Here is a 24519-nt window from a genome sequence, read left to right as displayed (position 1 = left end):
AGTGTTAATATCAGAGACAGTATGTAAAACGGGTAATCCGATGTTTAAACGGTTTACAACCGTAACTCATAGTAATGTATGGACTCGGCCGCGCAGAGCTCCGAGCACGAGGAGATTTATAGGTGCGAGTGTCATTGGAGTCATGCGTCAAGGGGGATGGTCCCCCGATCCCCTGTGCCACCGCTGTGGTCCCTTCTTCTCTTCGTTGCGCGGATGGACGGAACCTTTGCTTGGCCGGACACCGTGGCGACGTCCGTGGAACATCGAGATATCGAGGCACCGATCTCGAAGACCACGCAGGACATTCGGTCGCTTCTTGAAACTTATTGAAAAAGCTTGTCGTGTTCCTAATGAAGATCAATTTCTAATTGTCGACACGACCACACGGCTTTCCATAGATCATATCGCGCTTATAACGCTTTTCCTTTCTTTCTTTCCCTCCCTCCCTCTCTCTTTCTCTCTTTCTCTCTCTGTCTCCTTCTTCTTGTTTCTTTTCTCTTTTTCTTCTACGCTGGCTGAAAAATCGATTAGGCGCTCCCCGCGTCCAGTACGGAAGACGGAGAACGCGCCCCTGGTACGCGTACACGGATTACGCCGACTTCCTGGGGATAGTTCAACGGCATTTTAATGTGCGGCCTGATATTTTGTGCCTGGCAGTCCGGCCCTTTTAATTTCACGCGGTCGATCGCCGGGATGAGTCCTTTTCGAGATTCGTGCGGCGGGGGATACGAGGGTTCCGAGAGAGAGAGAGAGATTTATGCGGCCGGTAGGTGCGGCGGTTCTCAACTTCGTAGTAAAATTGTACTCAAAAAAATGATCTTGTAGTCACATAGTGAAAGTCGTCTAAATACGATAAATTAACTAAAGTGGGTAAATAACTAGCAAACGCTGCGATGTTTATACTTAATGAATGTAGACGACAGAGGTAGAATTGCTGTCTAAATTATTCGTGAAATTTAACAAGAAAGTCTCCCTCTTTCTGACGCCCATCCAAAAGCTAATCATACTTCTTATAAAAATGAACTGTAGTAGACAAAAAGACTAGCGACGAAAGACAAACGAATGTATAAATTAATATCTCGCACCCACTCAAAATTTGCTTACTAATATTACTGGAGTGCTGCTGCTATAAATTCTACGTATCACAGACAATTCTTTAGCAGATACGAGAAACAGCGATAAATTTCAATCGTGACATTTGACCTGGACCAACAGAACATTGTTTTGAGCGCGTAACAGCTGAATTCCACAGGGTACGCTATGGGATCTCGTACGCGCGCACTGAAATTCGCGGGGGAATAATTTCACCGAATATTTCCGCGCAACATGAGTCTCGCGAGTTCCGTCGAGATCGCCTTAATCTCGGCTTTTGTAATCGGTGCAAGGTCGAAAAAACCATATTGCCGTGAATCATTCGCGCGGAGTCAAGCGGCACGAGCACTTGTCTCGGCATGAATCCGCCGTATGATTCTCTCTTTTCACTCGCGGGCAAAACGAGCGGTTCCATTAATATGCCGCGTGCAAATGCGCACGCTAATTCCGGAGTTCCGCTACAATGTGCGAACTGAGAGGTCGGCCGGTGACATATCCGAGATTATGTGCGGTATCACGCGGAGTCGAGAAAGGGAAATAAATAAGCGCGAAAACGGCGCGGACAATGACAGTCGGTGGGAGTTAAGCCCCGGTGATTTACGATGCCGGTGCCAATAAAGTCACCTCCGGCGTAGTTCCGAAGCGCGCACCGCGGGGTAGTCGGTGCATCCCCGCGCGCGGACGCGCCTTTCTTTACATTTCCGTACCTGCGCGGCACGTCTGCGGCGCGAACGCGCGATGTATAATTTCGTGAAAAAAGATAGCATCTCCGTCGATTTCTTTCCGTCAACATGACGATAAATCGAAGATCCGCGATAAAATCTATCCCGTTGGCGGGATAGGATATATATATATATATATGTGTGTGTATATACCTTCAGCGGAGAGGAGAGAGATCCTTACCATCGGTAAGGATTAGCGTAGAAATTACATTAAGATATCGCACGCTCGTGTGTAATCGAAACCGGCAACGTTGAAAATTCCTCGACCTTCCTTCCACCCTCTCCATTTCACTTGTTTCAAAGGCCGCTCTCTCGTTGACAGAAAATTCAGTTTGCGCTATACACGCCGTATATCGTCAATCACATCGTATCGCCAATGCGTTGAATGCTCTTCGCGGGCTATGATTACGTATTCGCATGCTTACAATGTAATTCATGTATTTCCTTTTTCTATATTTTGCGACGATTAAGTTAATCGCTGGTATAATCGCGTTCGCTCTCTCTTTCTCTCTCGTATTTTCTCACGTTTCCGATGCGGGCTCGGTAGATTTCCACGCATGCCGACACGAGTTCCTTTCCTCGGTGTTCACAGCTGGCGAGAACAATCAACAAAGTATCGCTTTAAATTTATTATCTACCGAGTTATCCAAGCGTTATTTCCCGCTACCTTCTCATCGTCCTTCTGCTCGTGCACAGCAATTAAGGTGACCAACCGTCCAGAGAATTTTGGACATCCCGATTTTCGGCTCTCTATAGAAGCGTTTCGAAAGAACTTTAGACGCCACGATATTTGCCCCGGTTTATTACATAACGTAAAATAAATAATATAAAATTTTATCATGACGTGTTATCTGTGTGATGAGAAAAAATGTATATTATTTTTCATCGCTTTTATGTACTGTTGATGATTGTTCTTTAATTTTATTTTAAGAATTTTATTTAATTTTAAAATAATGATTTATATTAAAAAATGTAATAGAAAGCTGCGTCTGTTAATTATTTAATGTTGACCTAACAATAAATAAACATTTTACTACCTAAAGAAATCTACTTAAAGGGATCTAACTTATTTACTTTTTTTAAAAATTAATATGTCAAAATATATCTATACGTGTATAATATAATAAAAAAAAAATATATATATATATACGTTAATATATTTTACAAGATATTTTGTAATCCGATATACTATACGATGATAAAATGCTGATTTTTTTCCTTGTGTCCCGATTTTTCAGGTCGATATTCCGAAATTAACTGACCAAGAGTCAATCGAGTGATAAGTTAACTAACACTTAAATAACATGTCTGTCTTTGTTTATCTTGAAAGAAAAACAAAGATAGATTAAACAGTTAGTTGGTCACCCTAATAGGACAACCCTCAAGGGGCCGGCGTCCCGCGTCTGCTCGGCCGAGCGAAATGATTCGCTCAAGGAAGTTGGTCCCGCTCGTGAGATGCGTGTCCAGGTATCTTCTCAGTCTCTCTCGATCCGTAGCTCGTAAGTAATAATTATCGTCGTGGTCGCGCGGACCGCGTTATCCAATGCTATTAGCGCGAGATAGAACGAGCGGCGAGTTATCTCTCGCCGATAAATATCGAAACGACGAATACGTAGCCTTTCGCGAGGCCCTAGCGGCGCGTCGCGCCACGAGAGGATGGAGGCGGCTCTCTGCCGTCGTACGCGCGGACGTCAGCCGGTGGTATAAATCATGCACACCTGGCCCGCGTGGTTCACGGTGGCTCGCGATTCGCTTTACTGCCGTCGCGGCCGAAATGATTTTCTCCGTGCGAATTACGGGTAGGCAATAAGAAGAATTAATCGCCGGTGTAAAAATGACAGGCAAGGAGGAGGATTAATGAGTCGCCGAGTGTGCGCGCCGCTACGAGGAAGTTTTCGACGCGAGGACGTGCAAATCGCCGGAAGGTATTTGTAATCATTTCCGCGCCGCGCTGGACTTTGATTGAGATGTAATATACCGCGTGATGCCAGTGGCGCGCGCGCTTCGTTAGGGAGGACGAGACTTTTCTATCGCCGGCGCAGGATCCTGCGACGCCGGTCGGCGATGGTGTTGTTCCGTGCGTCTCTCTTTTCGATTTCTTATCAAATATAAATTTCACTTCCATTTCAACATGGCACGCTGTGCATACCGGTGCCCCTTCTGCTCGAACCGCCGCCGCCGCCACCGCCGCCGCGCTCTTTCGCCACCCGTTTGTTCCCGCGGATACAGTCCCGCGTTGAGCTATTCGCGCACGCACAAATAATTCATGATCATTAGCGCGACAGATCGCCGGCCGCCGCGGGGTTATCGTTGGTAACGCTCAAACGATAGTTATCGGAAGATATATTCTCTCCATTTGATCTCGCACCTTGCAACCGCATACCACGACAGAGACGCGTGCAACTTTGCTACAAATCTAACTGGAGTTATCCTGAAAAAGAGCTTGATATATCCCCAGAAAACGGCAAAAATTATTCAGCCATATTTAAAAACATTTGTTTCGCCACACACGCATACACACACAAAAACTGCGTGCTTCGCGAAACGTACGAATTCAGCTTACAAGTATAAGGCTTGTCTACAATACGTGGAGTAAGCTTGGCGTTTTGATAAAAATAAAAATAATCGATTTCGTTTACATATATATTTATCCTTTAACTCCCTTACATCAGAAGTATTTTTCTTAAGCAAAAGAAATATTTCCGGTATAAAGAGGCTAGAGCACAGGTGCGTAAGCGAAATCAATTATTTTTATTTCTCAATCCACCTCCCTTACGCCAACTCACTCCGCATATCGTAGACGAGCCTTAACAGCCGCTGGAATACTTTCGGGCGAACCTCCGCACACGTTCAAGGCTCTGTCTCGTGCCAGGTGGAGATTTATGCAACTCTGTTATTATAATGCATACACTTAAAAGCACTTATTTGCGCAAGGGACCGGCAGTACATTGCTCGCGCGCTACGGAGCGCGCTCGTCGCGCTCGTCAGCAAGCGGTATAAATCACGTCGCGGCCGTCATATCCGGCCGGTTTTCTATTGTAACTCGCAGTGTCGCGCCGTTGCTGCCGGTGCACTGCGGGACAATCGTATCGATAACGAGCGACAATTACGGGACACGTTCGCGCCTGTTTGCAAAACAGCGTGATATGCCAACAATAGCTACGCGCTCTCCCGTGCTGCCCCCGATCCACCTCTCCTCGGCGGCGCCCCTGCTTTTTCACCACCGTCTACCGCGCCGGCGGGTGAACTTTCTTTCTCGGATACCAGCCTGCCTCCTTCTCACCTTCTTCCTTGGAGCGCCGCGCTCCGTGGAACACCTCGGGAGACACGACGATCGGTGAACGCAATGACCGCCGGCTGCACGGTAGCCCAGACCGCCCCACGATGGATCAATGGAGCTTCAGTCATTGTCCTTTCCCATAAGGCGACCGCGCCGCCGCTGCCGACCGCCGCGTTGAAAATGGCCGCGAACCCACCAGCGACATAAATCATACACCCTATTACAGAGCTACTAGATCTCGACGAGCCGATAGCCAACGGGCCACCTCTTCTTCCTCTCTCTCTTTCCCTTTTTGCCTCTCTCTCTCTCTCTCTCTCTCTCTCTCTCTCTCTCTCTCTTTCTCTTTCTCAACGACGTCGCGCCACTTCTACCTCGTTCTTCTTCCCGTTTCCGAGCCGCGTTTCTGCGCGCGTGTCTCCGCGCCCGCCGTTTCTGCTCGTTTCTACTTGTCTCGTCCCCTTTATCGACGTCGTGTGCGCGCAGACCGGGCCTCACACGGACGCCAACAGCAATACCGGGCATTGTTTCTACATCGAGACGAAAGATCGCGATCCTACGAGAGATTTCGCGATCCGACCCAATCGTCGCACGCGGCTATCTCGGATTGCAACAGGCGTCGTCGAGCGTTTAGGAGCAAGCATCGAAGGCCAGGACATTCGCAGTCATACATCGCAGCGTTACATTTGGGGATAAAATGAGATGATTAGAAATTTAATATGTTCGTTATAAACAGAAAAATACATACTACATTTAAACAAATGTTGCATTTCATAAGTTTATATATCTGCAAATCTATCGTAAGTTCGTCGTAAGAATCAAATTTATTTAAAATATATTCTGAATTCTAGTAAGTTTCATTTTTAACGAAGAATATTAAATTAAGAGTGAAAGGAGTTTCTCCCAAATGAAACGCGTTAACTGATATGTTAATATAGGCACGCGGTAAAAATAAGTGACACATACCTCTGTCGGTGGCGATGACGGGTAGCTCCAGGTAGGGCGCTACTTCCCTGTCCAACGGTGACCGGACACAAATATCGCCTGTTTCACTGTGCACCAGGAGCTGCTCACTCTCCAGCCCATCGCTGCCCAAGGTATAATTGACCATCGCGTTTACGCCGCAATCGGGATCGGTGGCTTGCACCTGCAACAAAGATAAATCAAGGTCAGCGGCGCAATAAAACAGAGTGGCTCGATGTAGGGACGCTCGATCGAGACACGTTCTCTCTCTCGCACGGGTCCCGCGAAACCAATTTCGCAGTGTATCTTCGTTTCATTAAGTGGCGCGATCTTAAAAAAAAACATCGGGCACCGTGGCTCACCGCTTCGTGGAATGCGGTTCCTTACCCGTGTCCTTCGTCTTGACGATTGAATCGTTGGGCGCGCACCCCAGAGATGCAAATGATTTTCATAATTATGATAATAGCGGCCGCGCGGCGGTAAGTGGATCGAGGTCGTATCGCGGAATCGTCAGGAGAGGAGCGTTGACAAGGACACCGGGTCAAGTGAACGAGATCAGAGGAGCGCTCTCGAGTGAAACAATAATCTAACGCGCTAATGTGCAACGCGACGAGTGACGAAAAGATCCGCTGATAAAATAAATAATAACGCAGTCGAGGTTCAACGCGACGAAAAACCAAGTCAAGTCCGGTGGCGTCTCCCTGGAAGCTTGTCCCGCGGTGCCGCGATGGATTAACCGGCCGTTGAAATTTATCGATTCCATTTGTCTGTCCCCCGCTTCTTTTTGCGCGGCAATAAAACGACACGCGGATGACGAAGGGCGCGATGTCGTCGCGCCTCCCCGAAGGCGGAATCTACCCGGGCGAAGCACTTTGTTTAATTTCGCCCGGCGTTCCTGAAACGGGATACCCGCGGATCGCCGGGGAGGTGGTCCATTCGTAATCTGGGCCCAGTGACTAATTTGCGAGCGAGCCTTTCCTTGCCCTCCCGGAGGAGGACCCGAAGACGTTACCGCGACGGACGGACGGACGTGGGGGCGGTGATGGACGCCTCGGTGCTCCCAGCGAGTGTGATTTATGCGACGATTCATACCCCATCCCCATACCTCCGATGTAATACAAGTTACGAGATTTCGTATGGTCGTTAGCGAAAATGCCTCCCCATTTTTTCCACGCCAAGACGCCTTGTCCGAGGACTATTTTCACCGGCCAACTCTGCATTCGGTCCCAGTTGTCTCCAGCTCCGAGGATCGTCTCGAGGAGCAAAAGCTTGAGTTCTCAATTGCAAAGTTAGACACAATTTTTGCCCTGCGACAGCGTACGCCTCGAGTGTATTTAAGAATTCTGAACGTAGAAATCAAGGTAGAAATTTCTCAACATTTTCCCACGTGCACACTGAGAAAAAATTACTTGAACATTTATTTGTGCCATATGAGATTTATTTACAAAAATAAAGCTTATTTTATACAAATAAACTTTGTTTCATGGAAATAAATTTTATATTCTATAAATGAGTTATCAAATATTTTCTTCTCAGTTTCCGATTAGAATGTTCAAATTTGTCCCAAAATTATTTATCTCATTCTATGATATCAATTGGGAAACACATTCTTATCTTAAACATAGTTTCTCTATCTAGAATCGAAACAGATATACTATAGGAATTTGTGCTTTTTCTCTTAACATTAATAACTTCTATATATATTTTTTATAGTATCAAACACACACGACAAAAGTCCGTAGTAATTATTAGAATTTTGTAATCGCGAAATAGATCGCCATTCTGTATTGTACAGTCTTTCATTTCATACGTACTACTTACATTTCAGGAACTGAAATGTGTTATTAAAAAGTTGCTATATTTGTAGCGACATTTACTATTCCTTAGAGTGATCTTACTGACGATCTATTTCTGCGTTACTAGAAACAGTTGAAAATTGAAAATTTTTCAATTGAAAATTGAAAATTGAAAATTGAAAATTTTTATAAAAGAAAAACTATATTTTCTCTCCATGCACGGAATCTTACTTTTATATTTTGTTCAACTTTAATATAAAGACTAGAAGAAATATTTGGGAAACTTTGAGTTTTCCACTTTAGAACTGCATGTTTGAAACACTACACTTCTAACCACATAACCCATAATTATTTTCGAGAGTCGGACTGGATCCCAAGAAATTTTTTTCACGCTGGTCTGTCCTGGAAGTCGAGAACGTTCAGCGTAAAAATGATGATGGACACGTTAACGCTGACGAACAGGTCGCCCTTTTTATCTTCGGGACGACGCGATAATGTTTCGCGCTCAGTGATTTATCGTACGTCGGAACACAACGCGCGAGCTCGAGCGATTTTTAATTTTCTCGCGCACTACGAATATCGATAATGCGCTATCCGATCGACAGATTACGATCGATCGACCGATCCGGTAATTGCCGGCGCAATCCGTCGAACGCGGATTAAGGCGACGGGGAGAGAAAACGAGACAGGGAAGGCACTCGTAAGTTTACCGGCACGAGACGTAATTTGCAGGGCATAGTGGTAGTCGTCTCGCGCGCCAGTCGTCGGGAACTCGACGCAGAAGAAACTGAGACGCGAGTCCCGACCGGTAATGAACCCCTTAACCCAGGCAGAGTTGCCTTAATGACAGTTTAAAGTTTCTTCTCGCGTTCGAGGTATCGCGCCGGCCATCTAGCCGTGATCCGAGAGCGCTCAGGAGGGAACTGTTCCGCCCATGTGTTGAACGGGAACGTGGAATCGCGGGACCTGATCGCAATCGTGCGCGCCGATGATCGATTACTTCGTTACGACGCGGCCGCCTGATTTGTCGCGATAAGACCGACGGTCCGATCGTTCGCGAAACTACAACGAGAACAATGATTAACGTGCGAGTCACTCTCACGCGTTTATCTCCCCGTAGAGGAACGTGGCTGCATTTCGTGGTGGATTAAGCGGTTACGCGAGCGAGCAGAATACACCGCACAATAAAGTTCTCCATCCGCATTTTTTTTCTCCCCTTTCTTCTTCCTCCCCCCTATACCGTGCCGCAACATTTTTTTTCTTCGTAAAGCTTTTCGCGATTAATTGCATGCCTGATGACGGTTTTGAATGAGGAGGTAAGAACGCGCGGGAAGAAATTAAATTTGCTATCTGCCAGGCAATAATATTCTCTACTCGGAAACAATGTACGAGTCGTGAGAATCGTAGGGAGGGCGCGTCGAAAGAACAAGATTGCAATCTTGAGCTACAATTAAGGAGGTCGGGGCGGTTCGCGCGGAGAAAATATTCCTTTCCACGTAGGCGGATCGCGCGCTAACGGATCGCATAGGCGGACTAGAATAGGGCTCCTGAAAGTCGATAACTCGTCCGCGTTTGTCATTACCACGGCCGATCTGATAAGATACGCCGCGAAACGAGCGGTTATAATGAGAAACAACGAGATTATAACGTGGACGTATTATGTTGTATTAGCCGGTACACACGTGTGTATATTTTACCGGTATATTTATCGGCCAATCGTGGCAGTACGCCGTAGAAACACGCGACAATTATAAAATGTTACCACTCGTCTCCCATGATACGCGTCGTGCGTTAATAAACTGGTGTTATTAATATCTTCAAAGAGCGCTTCGCAGTCGATTTAAAGCCGCTGTCCCGAGCGCGTGTGAGAATTACCATAATGGAAGCCTAATTTGCAACAACATCCCCGCGCGTTATAATATCCATCGCGATTTTTCCAGGGCGGTTAACGCATCTATCCGACATACTAACAGAAGGGCCCTGAAAGGAAGAGGCGCACGGCCATCGCGAAAGGAGGTGAAGAAAGCGAGAGAGGAGTAGAGAGAAAGAGAAAGAGACAAAAAGCCAACGCCGTTGCTACGGGTGGAGGCAGGACGGAGGATAATAAAGCAGGAGTCCGCGAGGAATGATTTAGTGGCAAGCGGTCGAATAACTTTCCCGCCAACACTGTTGCCACCTTGAAGCGGCGCGCCGGGCACGTCGCCGACTCGGGAGGGAAGCGAACGAGAAGTAAAGGGGCGAGTTGGTGCGGAAGGAGGGAAATTTGTTGAGCCATGCATGGGACCTCCTCTCAAAACGAGGTGCGGGAGGTAGAACCTCGACATCGACTGCTTCTTCTTTCCGATGAGAGAAAAAAAGAAAGAGAAAGCAACAAAACCGTACAAGAGCGTAAGACAAAGCGACGGTAATGTCGAGGTAGAAAGAACTCCGCCGCTTCGCTGCTCCACCCAGACAATCATGCTAATGAATTACTGCCATGCAGTATCGGTGCTGATATATCCAACTGATTTGGTCCCACACACCAGAGCCTCCTTTCCAAACGATATACGCGATAACGCGCCCGACTACGGCACTTGACTTTAGTCTGTCTCTACTTGCGCTACCACTTTGTGAGCCCTTTCTTTGCGTTTCTTTCATCACCTCCTACCGGACTATATGACCACATCATTAAGACTCGTTGTTTTACAGAATCTTATATAGGATTGCAAACATTTTATCTGTTTGCTTCCGCAATTCTAATCAGAAATCTATTTGCAAAGTACGAGCTCCCCTTCGATTTTCCACAACTTACCCCTTTCATTTAAAGATCAAAAATTCTCGTGAGAAGACAAAATTTTTGTTGTTCTTAAGAGTTTTATAAAAAAGCCACTCAGGTTTATTTTTTTAAAGGATAAAAGTTAAAAGATTCCTTTTTTTACATAGCTCTAACTGAAGGAAAGACGAAGAAGAATCAGTTAAGGGAAAATTGCTTTTCAAGAGATTTTTCATGTTTTTATCCCCTCTCCCGACGACGTATATTCCGCAAAGGATTCCTGAGGATGCTCTCTCCGCTATCCGGAGAAAGGAGAACTCGGGGAAGAGAGCAACAATATAAGCGCGCCGCGGTACACGAGATCGCAGGGTGTATTAAATCGCGAGCAGCTTTACCTGCTATTCCACCGCTCGAGAGAGCGAGAGTACACCGCGTGATGCATTGTTCCGCTTGTTTTGTTGCGGCCCGACCTTGCGAGGAATATCGATTTCAATCGGTGTGTATGCGGAATACAATCCGATGCGGATTCCCTTCGGTAAGACGGACCGGCACCGTAGCTACGAGATCGAACACACAAACACATACAGACGTACACAGCAATGCGCTTTGTTCGCTTCGAGAGAAAACCGCTTAGATTTCTCGAGCGAATGATCGAAATGACGTTTTTTCCAAACCTCTCCGCTTGAACTTCACGCTTAAATTCTTTACGTAATAACGTTGTATCGTTATAAATTCCTTCACGTTCAAGCGCGCTTTAAAAAGTTACATATCTTTTTTATCACCTAAGACGCAAGTGTGTGAAGTAGGTGAAGTTATACCTGACCCTCTTCAAGTTTTATACCCAATCTCAATATTACTACAAAGACGCAAGGAAAATTAAAGCCCCTGGGCTGTCGGCTGTCCTTGTTTGATGATTGCTGTCACGATTAATAAAATAGTCATAAAATTAACATAACAGAAATGGTGAGAAGAATTTGGTTAAAACCTGAATTGTATGTCACACTAATTTTAGTTATTTATTGATTTTTACAGTAAAAAGACAGCATTCGGATAATTTTTCAAATTTGCTGAATTGATTACAAATGTTTGTATGAATATTTTTTTTATTTCAACGTATAATGCAAGAATCGTGAGCATACGATTTCTCGCTTTTGATCGTCATCAAACAAGGACAGTCCACGCGAGTACACTCAAGGGCTTTAAGGATAAATATTTTATAATTTGTTAATATAAAAAATATTGTAATCGACATTTTACTCTGTTTGTAGTTTAACAATTTTAACTAAAAATTTACTTGCAAAGTTCAAACTTCCCCCTGATCTTTCACAACATATCCTTTTTCATTTAAAGATTGAGAACTCTGGTGAGAATTTTTGTTGCACAGTTTCAATTTTTGTTTCAGAGTTTTACAAAAGAGCTACTCAGAATACTTCCTCTCCCTTTTCTTTGTACAGAATACAAAGATTGAACGATCATCGATGACAGAATTCTCGAAGCGAGTCGGGGAATTCATGTCGTCCTCACGCCCAAGAGAGGAAGTTTTTGCTCCTCATCATGGCTGAACCTACTTCCGTGTTAGGGAAGAGATAGAAGAACTGCAACTACAGAAGTGATCCTGCGAAGCATGGTCTTGGCTTTGCTTCGAAAATGCGCCTTTATATAGCTGCTGTATCAACATTTAACTACGAAAGAACTATTTGGTAGCGTTCATCTAATGACAATTGAAACAATTTTAAAATACTACCTGACAAAAAGATCTATTTGCGCTGATAAAGTATGCGTGCCATACATAATAAGGTCCGCTTTCTAAGCAGCGGTAGCATAGTGGCGGCCAACTCTCGAAAAGATTAAAAGGATTCCTTTTTTCTCTACTTGGCTTTTTTCTCTACTTGGCTCTAACTGACGGAGAGACGAAGAAGGATCGGTTAAAGGAAAGTTGTCCTGAGATTAAAATGAAACTAACGTTGACGACACCGTCCGTAAATCAAGAGTTAACTCACTGTGTACCGTATCGCTCACAATACGCGACGTCGCTTCCAATATTTAACAAAGGGAGGGGGCGGGAGTCATAGCCTCCTGTGCATACACCTTGCGTACGCATTTTACAATCGTTTAAAGTGGCCTTAAATCTTCCAGCGGCCGCAAGTACAGGCGTGTAATATAAATAATCTGAATGTCCGTCCACGATCAGATAATCGTATTAAAGTGCGCGCAACGCGCTGGAAGTCTCTTCCCCCCTCGCGTGTCTTACGCATCGAAACCCTTCCCGCGTACTGTCCTCTTTCCACCTCGTTATACGTGAAGAGAGAAAGAGGAGGTGAAAGACGATCGGAAACCATCTCCGTCGTCGTGGTGGTCGGAGTATCGCGCTCGTTGTCAGTTGGGGCTTCGCGTTCATTCGTTCGTTGGTTCGTTCGCCAGGACCGCGAAGAGAACAGGCGCGGGTCTCGCTACGTGGTACGCACCAGCAGAAGAGAGGCCCGAGAGAAGAGAAGAGAGGAGAGGAGAGGAGAGGAAAGGAGAGGACCGCCTGTATGTGCGGTGGCTGTCTACACCGGTTATAAAATACGGTGCCTCGGAAGGCTCTCAGCATGCTCGCGCCTCTGCCTTTAAGAATGGCGCGCGAACCTTCTCCTTCGGCTCCTTGCTCCCTTCCCCCTTCCTCTTTAACGTTCTCTTAAGCCGCGTTCAGATCAAAGTAGCGAATTTATTTACTTAATTGTTACAGCCGGAGTAGCAGGTGTCGGCGTTGGCTCTTAGGAACTTACCGATGTAATCGTAATCACGTTGCTTACGCCGATGCTTCGTTTCAATTTTTATCTGTCGAAGAATACATTGCGCTAGGGATTTTCGAAGGATAAGAGTCGTTTCAGTCTTTCCTCTCTTATTGAGAAGTGTTAGGAAGCGCGAACGGATTTCGTCCTTTTCCCACGAATATCGATTCTTTTGGAATCTAATGTAAAATTTCACTCGAAAAGTGGCCATTGAGATGTTCGAATTCAAGTGATTTTTCACTCATATAAAGTGAATTCTCCGCTCTGAATCATCGAATAAATTTTTATTCAAAATTGAAGAGTGAGTCTAATGTATTTCATCGTCACATATTCACCCTAATTGAATGCAATATTTGCTAATGTATTTGGTTTGCTATTCTTGATTGGAATGCTAAACTTACTAGGATTCAGAATGTATTTAGAATACATTTGGTGCTTATAATCGACTTGTGATAGATTTGCGGATCTATAAACTTCAGAAATACTTGAAAAAGTAACATTTACTTGAACGCAGTATGTAGATTTCTGTGTATAAACTTGAACGAAAAGTTCATTCTTGTGATTTCGAATAGCGGTATTTTCAATATCGCTGCGTGAGTGCAAAAGTACCAGCATTTTTTACCCGCTTTTCGGGTTAGATTCCACCCCAGAAAATTTCGAGAGTACAGACTCATCCTCCGCGTCCTCGACCTCTCGCGCCATCGCGAGGCACCGCCGCTCCTACTGTCCCATCCGGTCGTCGCGACTGGTACTGGACGATGCAGCGGCCGCCGCAGCCGTCGCCATCGTAGCACAACAAGTACAAATTGTCCGGCTGCAAAAGTTATCGCTGTAAATCGCAGATGACTCGGCGCGACGCATCTGGTATGCGGGCTTTCGCGCGGCGCGACAGTGACGCAACGCGCCGTTGCGAAAATCAGACTCTCGTGCCTCCGTCGGACGATCTAGAAAATTGTCGACGGAACTGGAAACGTGACAATGCGATGCTCTTGCGAGCAGCTGCAGAAAATGACGAAAATCAGCACCGAAAGTTCCGAAGAAAAAAGGGGGATGACGCGAGCATATTTGTTGGTCAGAGCGAAATGTGCTCTTGCTTGGCCGATCTTATGATTCTTTTCGTCTCGTAACGTCCGAAGAAATATGCAAGTAGAAGACAGTTCGACATGGCGACCCGCCGGGACGCGTCCGATGAAGAAACGACCTCGGGATAATGCGAAGCCACTCACTCGCGCACTACCAGCCACACAGCGAAACTTTTCCAGCGCGAAACGAGCCTTTTTCTCAATGTTCATCAGAGAACTGACTCGTTAATCGCTGGCACGCAAGTCGCGGGGATACCCCGGTGAAATGTATGCGGGTAATACAGTTCTTTGACCGGCGAAAGACGAGAGAGAGAGAGAGAGAGAGAGAGAGAGAGAGAGAGAGAGAGAGAGCACGCGAGTTCGTACAGGGCCGAATCCACTTATCTGCTTGCGCAAGCAGACAAAATGGTCATTTCGTGTGGGCTCTCGAAAGGGTGACGTTTTGTTGCGAACTGTCTACTTGCCTCGTACGTTATACGTCGATTATGAAATGAACGAAACAAAAATGAGGAAATCAACGGCCTCCTCGTGCTCGTAAGATAACGTGTATAATTACCGTCACGACTTTCGGGTGAGACGCATTTGAAAGTTCTCGTTTCCGATCCCGAAATACGTGGATGCGAGTCTGGCCTCGCTGCGCCGCCGTGAGCGTTTCGCGTGCGCGTGGCAATTATTATAGGAAGTTATGAAGTTCCCGTCGCGAGGCACCGCGCAGTGCTCGCAAAGAGTCTATTAACGGACGATAATCGATCTTCCGCGTAATTGCCGGACCGGTTCGCCGACGTCCGCGATCGTATTGTGTGCCTAAGCGCGATTCGTTTCGGTCTTCTCTCTATCTCTCTCTCTTTCTTCCTCCCGGACCGCGCTCAATATCTAATCGTTCCCGTTCGCTCACCGGTTCCGTAACTTCGCAAACCCGCCGAACGATTCATTAACGGTGCACGATAAATTACCCACCGCGCAATTGTGAGAACCCCATCGTCCGCTCGCATTCCGCGGTGTGCACGTCGCTCGCGAATAAATATTCCACGTGAATCGACCTGTCGAAAATGAGGCTTGAATAGTCGACAGATTCCAAGCTTCTCTACTTGTAAATAAATAAAATTCCAGTTGCGTACACAGATATGTCGATTTGTTTCGGCGGCAATAGAGGGAGAATCGTTCGAAAGAGACTTCGGAGATAAAATTGCACTTAATCGGTGGGGGAACGCGAGCCACAAGCCGGCACTACGAAGTAACCACGCTACGTTTCCACGAGCGATAGAAGCGAGCCCATCCGACCGTAATGGAGCCCCGGTGCAACATTAGTCAAACGATCTTTCGGCATTCTGCGCGCGTCAGTATTTTCCGGCGCTGTACTTGGCAGAAAGCTTGTGTTCTGCGTACGGTATCGCACCGCGCTGCTCCGCGCAGTGCCTTGATTAATGCAAGCGATTCACGGAGTTAATGGCATCGGCTCTCAGTATTTCCGTCCGTAAGAAAAAAATATTCCTTAATATTGTATGAAATTCCCGTGCATTAAGCTTACCGAGGGACCCCGCATTCCCCGAGGTCAACGATGCCGCGCGCGAGGCATTTACCGTGTGTACTATGCCGCGATCGCGGGCCTCGCTTGCGATGCGGCGATATTTCATACGATTATCCTTCACATCGTTGGGTCACTAAATCACTCCCGCGGGCGGCAGTGTATCCCCGCTAGCCCCGAGAGCTACACCCATACAATCGCCCACGGCGATCCGTAAAACTCTGCGCGAACTGGAGCAAGCCGCGCCAGGTGAACTTAACGCCGAAGCTCGCGTCGGCGCGCGTCGCCGACGAGCCGATAGCGGTGGCGGCGGTGGCGGCGGTGGCGGCGGTGGCGACGGCGGCAGGAGAGAGTTTATCGCGCCCGATTACTTTCGCTCCGCCAGCAGCGTCCGTCCGCTTGCCACGCGTCGACCTTCGTGGCCGACCTTCACGCCCGACTACCACCGTAGAGAATTAGAAAATCATCGCGCGCGCAGAAAATCACCGGGTAAATTAATCTCACGTGCGACACGCCTCTCGCCTACTTGCATCGGCCGGATTCGTCTCGCCCCCTTCAATTATTCACTGCGGTGGCGGCGGTGGCGGCGGCGACGCGACGTCCCCTCGCGAAATCCGGTCACCGTGCATGTGTGCATGCATCTCGCGCGGCCATTTTTTCCGACCGTCCTAGTCTTCTTCGACCCGTGTTTCCCGTTCTTCGCGCCACCCCGTGACACCCGACAGTGATATCCAGGGGTTTTTCTCCCGTTTCCGATTACTAGCTTCCCGTCATCGTCGTCGCCATCGTCGCTTGTGCTTTCCGTTCGTCGTGCGTGCGACGCGGCCCACCGCTTTTTGTACACGCGAGCTCGACAGATAGAGCTGTTCGTCGAATAAGCCGGGAGGCCATCCTTGGTATTCGCGGCTCGCCGGCTTGCTGACGGACTGACACGCGTTGTCCGGCTCTGTCTGTCGCGGCCATTCAAACTACGCACCTTCTACTCCTTCCTTCTTTCCTTCCTGTCACCGGAATTTCTTCCTTTCTACCGCTCCCTTGTCGGCGATGAGTTTCGTGAATGCATTGCATCATATGAGAAAAGACTCCGCAAATTTATTCTAGCTCGACTCGCGAAAGGATTATCTTCAGCTTTGTCGTTATTCTATTAATCAGGTAATTAGGGATGCAGGGTCGATTTGCGACGTGGAAGGTACACATAGAAGCACACATACTGTATTCAAATAAATATAGAGACTTCATTATAAGTATTAAATCTATTCAAAATATAGCCTGAATCCTAATAAGTTTAACATTTCTCGATCAGAAATATTAAATGAGAGCAAAAATTCAATTTACTTAGGCTCATATTCTGAGATTTTTCTCTTTTATCGTCAATCGTCAACAATGTTCGGTGATTCGCTGAAGAAGAGGTACGCGTTCCAGAAAATGCTATCACGACTGCGCCGCATATCCATTCCCGGCGACGACGTATGTGAGCGCGTGCTTAAAATTCTCGCCATTTGCACATAAGGGGCCCTAATTGCGCAACCGACGTGATGCGCCGGGCGCGATGTACACGCGAGAGAGCAGGGGGGAGAGAGAGAGAGAGAGAGAGAGCCGCGCGCTATCTGCGCGGTCGGAGCCAGGGCGCTCCGAACCGGAAGTTTCGTGGGTGGATCGCGGGAGTACCGCGACCCTTTGTCACGCGAATTGACATGCAGGTACGATGGTCGGGTAGCCGTCACGTGAGTCACCGCGGGTGTGCGGCCGCACAATTAGCCGGCTCCGTAGTCCGTTTGCATAAATAAATATGCGCGTGTTTGCCGCCTCGCCCTCTCCGCACACGGATCCTGCCCTCTTTCTCGCTCACGCGCGCGCTCTTCTCGTACCCTTCGGACGAGTTGCATACACACTTGTACGTACGTGCGCGCGCGCGCTTGAACACGTAGGCCGTAAGTAGACGGTGAAAAATCGCGAGACTCCAAGAGCAGCGGGAGCGACTGAGGGCCGGGAGGGAAACGAGCGTCTGGAAAAACGACGAGCAGGAGCGGCTTGAGAGAGCGAGCGCTCAACTCTGTATACCGTAATTCCAAATAAACGCTCGTACGCGGCGCACCAATTGAAGATGGACTTGCCGTGGACGCGTAGGTCGGCCGTTAAAGTTTCGCTGGTGGACAGAACCAGTTTTGCATGACTTCGAAGCTCGCAAGGCACGCATGATTGATAGAGGACACGTGCGTTGCAATCGTTTAGCGTGATTCTTAATTCAAATCATCTCGTAACGATGATGCAACTGCAATCTCCCGTGTCTTCCGCGACGTGTCTTCGCGAAATGACTTATCCGAGCCCTGCCCCTCCCCTTCTCCTCCCTCCCCCAGTATTCGCGGTCCCCGCATGGTATTCACTTTCCGGAGCGAAACGGGGTCAAAGCACACACCGCAAGGAAACGATCATGCCCGAGAGTGTGCAGTGAATACCGAGGCCCGTTTCACAGCGAGGTTACAGCCGGTGTACACGACGTACGGTACTAAACGTCGTGCCGAAGCCGGCCACGATGCTTTACATACGAGCTCGCAAGAGTGGCGCGGTAAAAGTAACCGCGGAAGAGGGGCTGAGGGAGGGAGGAACCCCGCACAATGCTACCAACCCGACGAACTCTATAGAACCGTCACTCACCGTTGCCTGAAGAGTCGGCAGTGAGAGGCAACGCGTCTCTCTTCCCCCTGCTTCACATCTTCTGCGTCTTCTTCTTCCACTACTATGCCGTTCACTTCTCTCGCTCCCTCGTCCTCGCATCCCACCGTCCTACCACTCGACCGCTTTGCCATTTTTTCTCATGTTCGCCACACGACGAGGTGCGACGGCCACGTCGATGTTGATTTTCTATGCGACTAGCGGGCAATATCGAGACCTCGACGGACTCGTCGACAGACGTACTACGTTCGGCCGATAGGCGCGCGCGCGTGGAAACGACCGGTTCTCAATCGACCGATAATCGTGCGAACGCGAGGATCCTGTTGATGACTATTTGATCGTGCCGAGAGGACGGCACGTTCTTTCGCTTCGCGTTTATCATCGTCCTAATCAAACGTGGCGTCGACGACGTTAGATCGATGTCGGCTACACATTGATGTGAGGAAAAATGGCGATTTCAGCGATTCCGTGCCTACAAAAATCTCTAGGCGGACGGTTTCCCGGTGATGATCGATGATTAATAGTCAGAATTGATTTTCAATGATTTTTTCGCGTAACATCTTTCCTTCGGAATATATTCAAATCGATACGCCGCGAGGCTTGCCCATTTCTGGAGGAACCTGTACGGACCTCCTCTTAACCTTTGCTCTCTCGGGGTGCGTGTTTTCGCAGTGGACCAGCAAGCCGAGAGGCGAGTCGAACGGGGCCCCTGGAGGGTCGCTGGCCGGTAATTGCGATGAGATATGGCGGCCACTTCTCATTAAAATAGTTTAATATATATTTGTCAAGCTATCGCGCGCCGCGACGTATGTCCGACCATTTGTTATCGCCTTTCGTCCCAGCCCCCGTGTTCGTGCGAGGGGAAGCTCGTCGCGAGGGTCAACAGCGTCGAGGGACGCGGAGTTTATTTTTCGCGAATTCGGCATCTCCGGCTAATAGCGCGCGTTTGTCTCGTTGTCACTGGTCGCAGGGACTCGCAGAAATTTGGACACGAGTGCGATTGCATTCATTGTAGTCATTCGCGAAAGACACGCGCGAAACGAATCTTGGACTCTCATATTAATAGTCCTTGCTTGATGCTTATCTCTCATGTAAGATATACCTAGATTTGTACTTAAAGTTATCCAGATAAGACAGCTGTAAATTTGGCAGTAATTTTACTAATCGATTACTCAAGATCGCAACCTCTAATGCTTATAGCATTCTTATATTATATTTATCGTATTATAAAATAACGAAATTGAAATAACGAAAAGAATGAAGAAAATTTGCAATACACGATATAATAAAACATTTATATTATGTATAATGGAAATTTAATAATTAAATCGGTATATCAGACTCATAAATGTAATTTATCGCAAAATGTTCCTCTTATAACAGGTACTTCCTCTTATAATAGGTACTTCCCTTATGTTCCGAAAAGAACGTTTTGTTATCCCTTCTCTTTCCACTGTTGCTTTCACAAATAAAATAAACTAAACAAAACAAAATAAACAAAACGCGTAGTCCCAACATGTCTTTTGTTTTGACTTTGATCCGGTCTTCCCCATACGTGGTATTATATTTGCAAACGCAATACCGAAAAACTCAGATATAAGTATCTCATTTGAAATAAGTTTTAAATAAAGACTAGTTACGACTGTTAATATGGGTCTTTTACCTTCGCGAAATTTTCTTTCGTTCAGGAAACAAATGAAAGCATAATAAAAAAAAGAATATCCTTGAACAACGAACAGACAGCTGATATATTCATGAATCGCGCACGAAGATCGCGTATCAGCGCGAATACATCGAGCGTCGTGACGACGAGATTCCGCCTTAATAAGGCGAAAAACGAGCCGAACGTGGACGTTCCGTCGAGGGCGCGGCGTAAGGGCGAACAGGAAGAGACAGAGACGGATAGCCCCGAGGTCCTCGACTTTCGAGAGGGGCCAGTTTATAATTATTCGGCAACCGCCCACGCGCAGATCGATCTCCTCGTGTCCCAACTGGCCGTTCGGTTCCACCGTTGCGCGCCGTTGGATTCCGCGTTCCGCGAGGAGTCCTTCCCGGGCCCCAGCCGGCTGGACCGCGCTCGGCTTCTCCATATCTCCGCCGTCTTCCGTGGCGGGCCTCCTCCGCGAGCGGCAAACTCTCGTGGAAGGAGTCGGACTCCGAGAGCGAGAGCGTGCTGCAACGCCACCGGCGGGATTCTCCGGCGGGTTAAGAGAAAGGTCGTCGATTAAGATAGCTGTCTGCTCTCCGCGCTGCGCCTTCTATAGTCTTCTGCCTCGCTAGAGAGTCCCTTTTTCCTCTCTGTCCGGCTTCCTCCTCACTTTCGACCCCGCCGCATCGTCGCTTCTCTCGCGTGGCCCGTCTCAATAGAATACGACCCGCGGACCGGTCCGACGACACGCCGTGGCTACCCGCGTTCTTTCTTGCGTTCTTCGCCCTTCGCGACGTCTCCCTCTCCTTCTCTTTCCCTCTCTCTCTCTTCCCCTCCATCCCTCTCCCTCTCCTTCTCAGACGATCGGCCAGAAAGATCGACTCGCCGTCGACGGAGAAACACGACGCAACTACCGGATTCGGATCGACGCTCGGTATCTTTCTCGCGACTTTCGCGCCTCTCGGTATCGCACCCATCGCGCATGACTCGCGAATGTACTTTCCGCGAAATCTGCCGTCGCGCGAGGGTAACGCCGATAACTCTTCCACGTGAATATATACTACAGCTGGACGGAACCGGGCCTTGATAGCCGAGCGCGCACCGAGCGGTACCCGCCGCGCACTCTCTCGCCCGCGATCCGTGATCGTCGAAGGGCGCACGAGAGCGCGAGGCTGTGTTACGGGCGGCGGGGCCCAATATAAAAAAGGAACAGCCGGATAAACGAGATCGCAATAATCGATACACCTATCCTCGCATTAAAGGATCCCCTTGCGCCTTGTACGTCCGTCCGCGATATTATTGATCCTGCGCACGCAATCGCCCGTATCCCATTGCGATTTAATTGATCGCGCCGATTAATAATCGCGTCTCCGCGTAGCCGCGGCCTTTTCTCTCTTTGGTCGCGCGAAGAGCGCGATCCCTTCCGCGCTAAAAGCCACCTCTCTCTCTTTCCCCTCTCTTTCTCTGTCCTCTCTCCTTGATCCTGCCGGTCCTCCCCGCGGATGACTCTCTCTACATCTCGACCTGGCACCTAATATAGCGGGACGAATTTATAACAGTCGATGAGCCGCATCGCGCGTTTTATATTTTCTGGCCTCGCCAGAGCCCGGATGATCGAGCGCGTGTATCACGCGCGCGCGTTTCCGATCGCACACACGCGCTTCGACGCAGCCGTGTGTCGTGCCCGTAACGGCTTATCGCATAATGAGGACACGTTTGTAATCGATATTTCACATTAGCCGAAATATCCGGCCGAGCGCACGCCCCTTCGGCTCTCGTATTCTCACTTCTTTCTACTTAAGGGTTCCTTGCCGCAAAAGTCTTGATTGATGACGTCAGAAACGAGAAAACATGGCCAAAATTTCTGTGTGCCATTTTTAAATGAAAGAAGATATTTGTACAAAGAAACATTTTGGATTACTTGAATACATATTTATAAAATAGTATCCTTTTCTCCTAACAATAATCGTCAAATTAATATGACACGAGGACATTCCTCTCTAATCCTATTCATTTGATTTTGTCTCGTTATTTTAGTGCCTAGCTGTTGATTGGATAATCTTTGGAATATTTTACAAGTAAGCTGAAGCAATATAAAGTTTTACTCGATTTCACTTTATTTGAAAATGACACACAAGAATTTTCAGTGTGTCTATATTCTCGCCTCTGACATCACGATCCAACATAACCACGACGGGTGTCCGAGGAGACTCAATACCGCGGAAATGAAAGGCTGATATTGATGATATATTTATCGAGAGAAATCACGCGAATCAGTTCTCGGAAACCAACGCCGAGGAAAAAGTACGAAATCGGAGAAGCGTCGACACGCTAATAACGTCGCGCACACGAGAGCAAGTGTAAATCGCGATTCAGCAAACTCGCCAACTAAGACTAGCTGGCGGAAAAGGCACAAGTGCGGCGATAACGTTTAAATAGATACAAATAACCCGATCTCTTCGCGCGTCGAGGGATCGGCGCGAGAGTGCGTTTCGCGTAGAAATCGCCTCGGGCGCGCTCGCTCACCTATAACGCGGGCGCTCGAGTTCATCGACGAGCAGAACGGCGACCGAGGATCCGCGAGATTAATGGGACCGCGAGAAACCTGATTCGCATTTTTGTTGCCGCCGCACCGGACCGGCGGCGGAGTTCTGCTCCCGCCGCGAATCACGAAGTTTATCCTCGCGACGGTGCTCGCACAGGCGGTAACGAACACACAGCGTTGTGCGTGTAGCCCTTGGTGGAAAAAGGAAGGGAAATCCAGAACGCAATCGGGCCCATCTCAGCTCTCTCTCTCTCTCTCTCTTTCTCTCTCTCTCTCTCTCTATCGCCGACTAAATTTATCCCGAGCTTGGCCGAACCGCTTCATCGAGACGCTCGTTAGAAGCGCGGGTACACACGGATACGCCATACTTTATTGTTACGTGTGAGACGTACCAACCGGGAGAGAACGCGCTGAACATCCTTGCGCGCGTATCCTTTCGTACTCGCGACGTAATTAATTAAACACACGCATTAAACCGGTCGTTCGCGCGCGCGCGCGATCTCCCTCTTCCGAGTGCGTTTTAGAAGCGCACTCTGGGAAGAACGAGACGTAGGGCGGAACGCGCTTCATCGAGCTTCGGGCGCGAAGGCAGACTCACAAATCGATCGGTCCTTATATTCCCAGGCGACGTTAACGTTCGTCTTTCTTTCTCTCTCTTTCTCTCTGCGCGCCGTGTGTGTGAATTATTATTTATAGGTCGCTTAAGTCGCGACGGCATCTCGGTACCGGATTGAAAAGATAAAAAAAGAGTGCAGTGTAGCGAGCGCGCACGCACGCGCACACACACGCGTTGCACGCACTTGTGCAATTAGCCATACGCAAAAATGATATAATTCATAAAATTATGATCTTTGAGTTCTTGTTTCATCTATGGGTAATCTTTCTATGCGCAAAACAAAAAAGCCTCATAGGTGACTGAAATTAATTAAAAAAACTTTGTATTTGTTACTAGTTGAATACTTTTTAAACATTTTTTAAAGAATTAAGCTTAATAGGTACTCTTAAAGAGAAAAAATTTATATACTTTTTAAATCATATATCAAATCCTCATCTTCGTTTTTCTTGAAAAACTTCGTACTACTTCGTACTTCAGAAAGAACAAAGTAGAAGAAAAATATTGTGGGTCAGGTCGTTCTTGTATAACTATATACAGCCAATTATCAGAGCATACGTTTCGCATTTCTGGCGCGCGAGAGCGTCCGACAGGCGGAACGGGATTTCAATAACGGAAACGACCGCCGCGATCCCGATGCGCGATGGGATCGGCAGGCGAGCCACGTGCTGCCACATCGTTGTTGTGCTGACAATTAACCCTGACAATTAACAACTCCATTGTGTCGGCGATTAAACGAAGACCAAGTCGCGAGTCGCGGAAGAGGCAGGAGAAGACGGAAGAGACGGTACACTGCACCGGTGCGTCGAAATTTCGAGCAGCACCGAGCTTTCTCTTCCTGAATACATATATCGATCGGGAAACGAAGTCACGAAAAATACAATCGACATTCGGAGGTTTCCAGAATGCAACATCGGGACTATTAGAATATTCTACATTGAAAGAAAAATATTTGATACTTGTCATCATAATCACAAGGAGAAATAATTACTATTCTAAATTATTGATAAGAAAATTATTTTTTTCTTAAATTTTACTATAACATTAGTAATATTAA

At 47.6% G+C, this 24519-nt stretch overlaps 1 protein-coding gene and 1 non-coding gene across 7 annotated transcripts in view; both read right to left on the bottom strand.

The window, feature by feature from the left end:
* The window catches only part of LOC116841812 (protein dachsous), a 428326-nt gene that overhangs the window by 67130 nt on the left and 336677 nt on the right, over nucleotides 1–24519 (bottom strand). For all 6 annotated transcript variants that reach the window (XM_032810198.1, XM_032810199.1, XM_032810197.1 and 3 more), the window contains one exon: nucleotides 6058–6238. In XM_032810198.1, coding sequence (XP_032666089.1) covers nucleotides 6058–6238 — 181 coding nt within the window. The remainder of the gene's footprint in view (nucleotides 1–6057; nucleotides 6239–24519) is intronic.
* On the bottom strand, nucleotides 12019–12234 carry LOC116841832. The gene has a single exon (XR_004377607.1). It is a non-coding gene; the product is annotated as a small nucleolar RNA U3 (small nucleolar RNA).

The sequence above is a fragment of the Odontomachus brunneus genome, unplaced genomic scaffold (genome assembly GCF_010583005.1).
Source record: "Odontomachus brunneus isolate Ranch 3 - 2012 unplaced genomic scaffold, Obru_v1 Obru_scaffold_018, whole genome shotgun sequence".
NCBI lineage: Eukaryota > Metazoa > Arthropoda > Insecta > Hymenoptera > Formicidae > Odontomachus > Odontomachus brunneus.
This window is presented reverse-complemented; position numbering and strand designations above follow the sequence as displayed.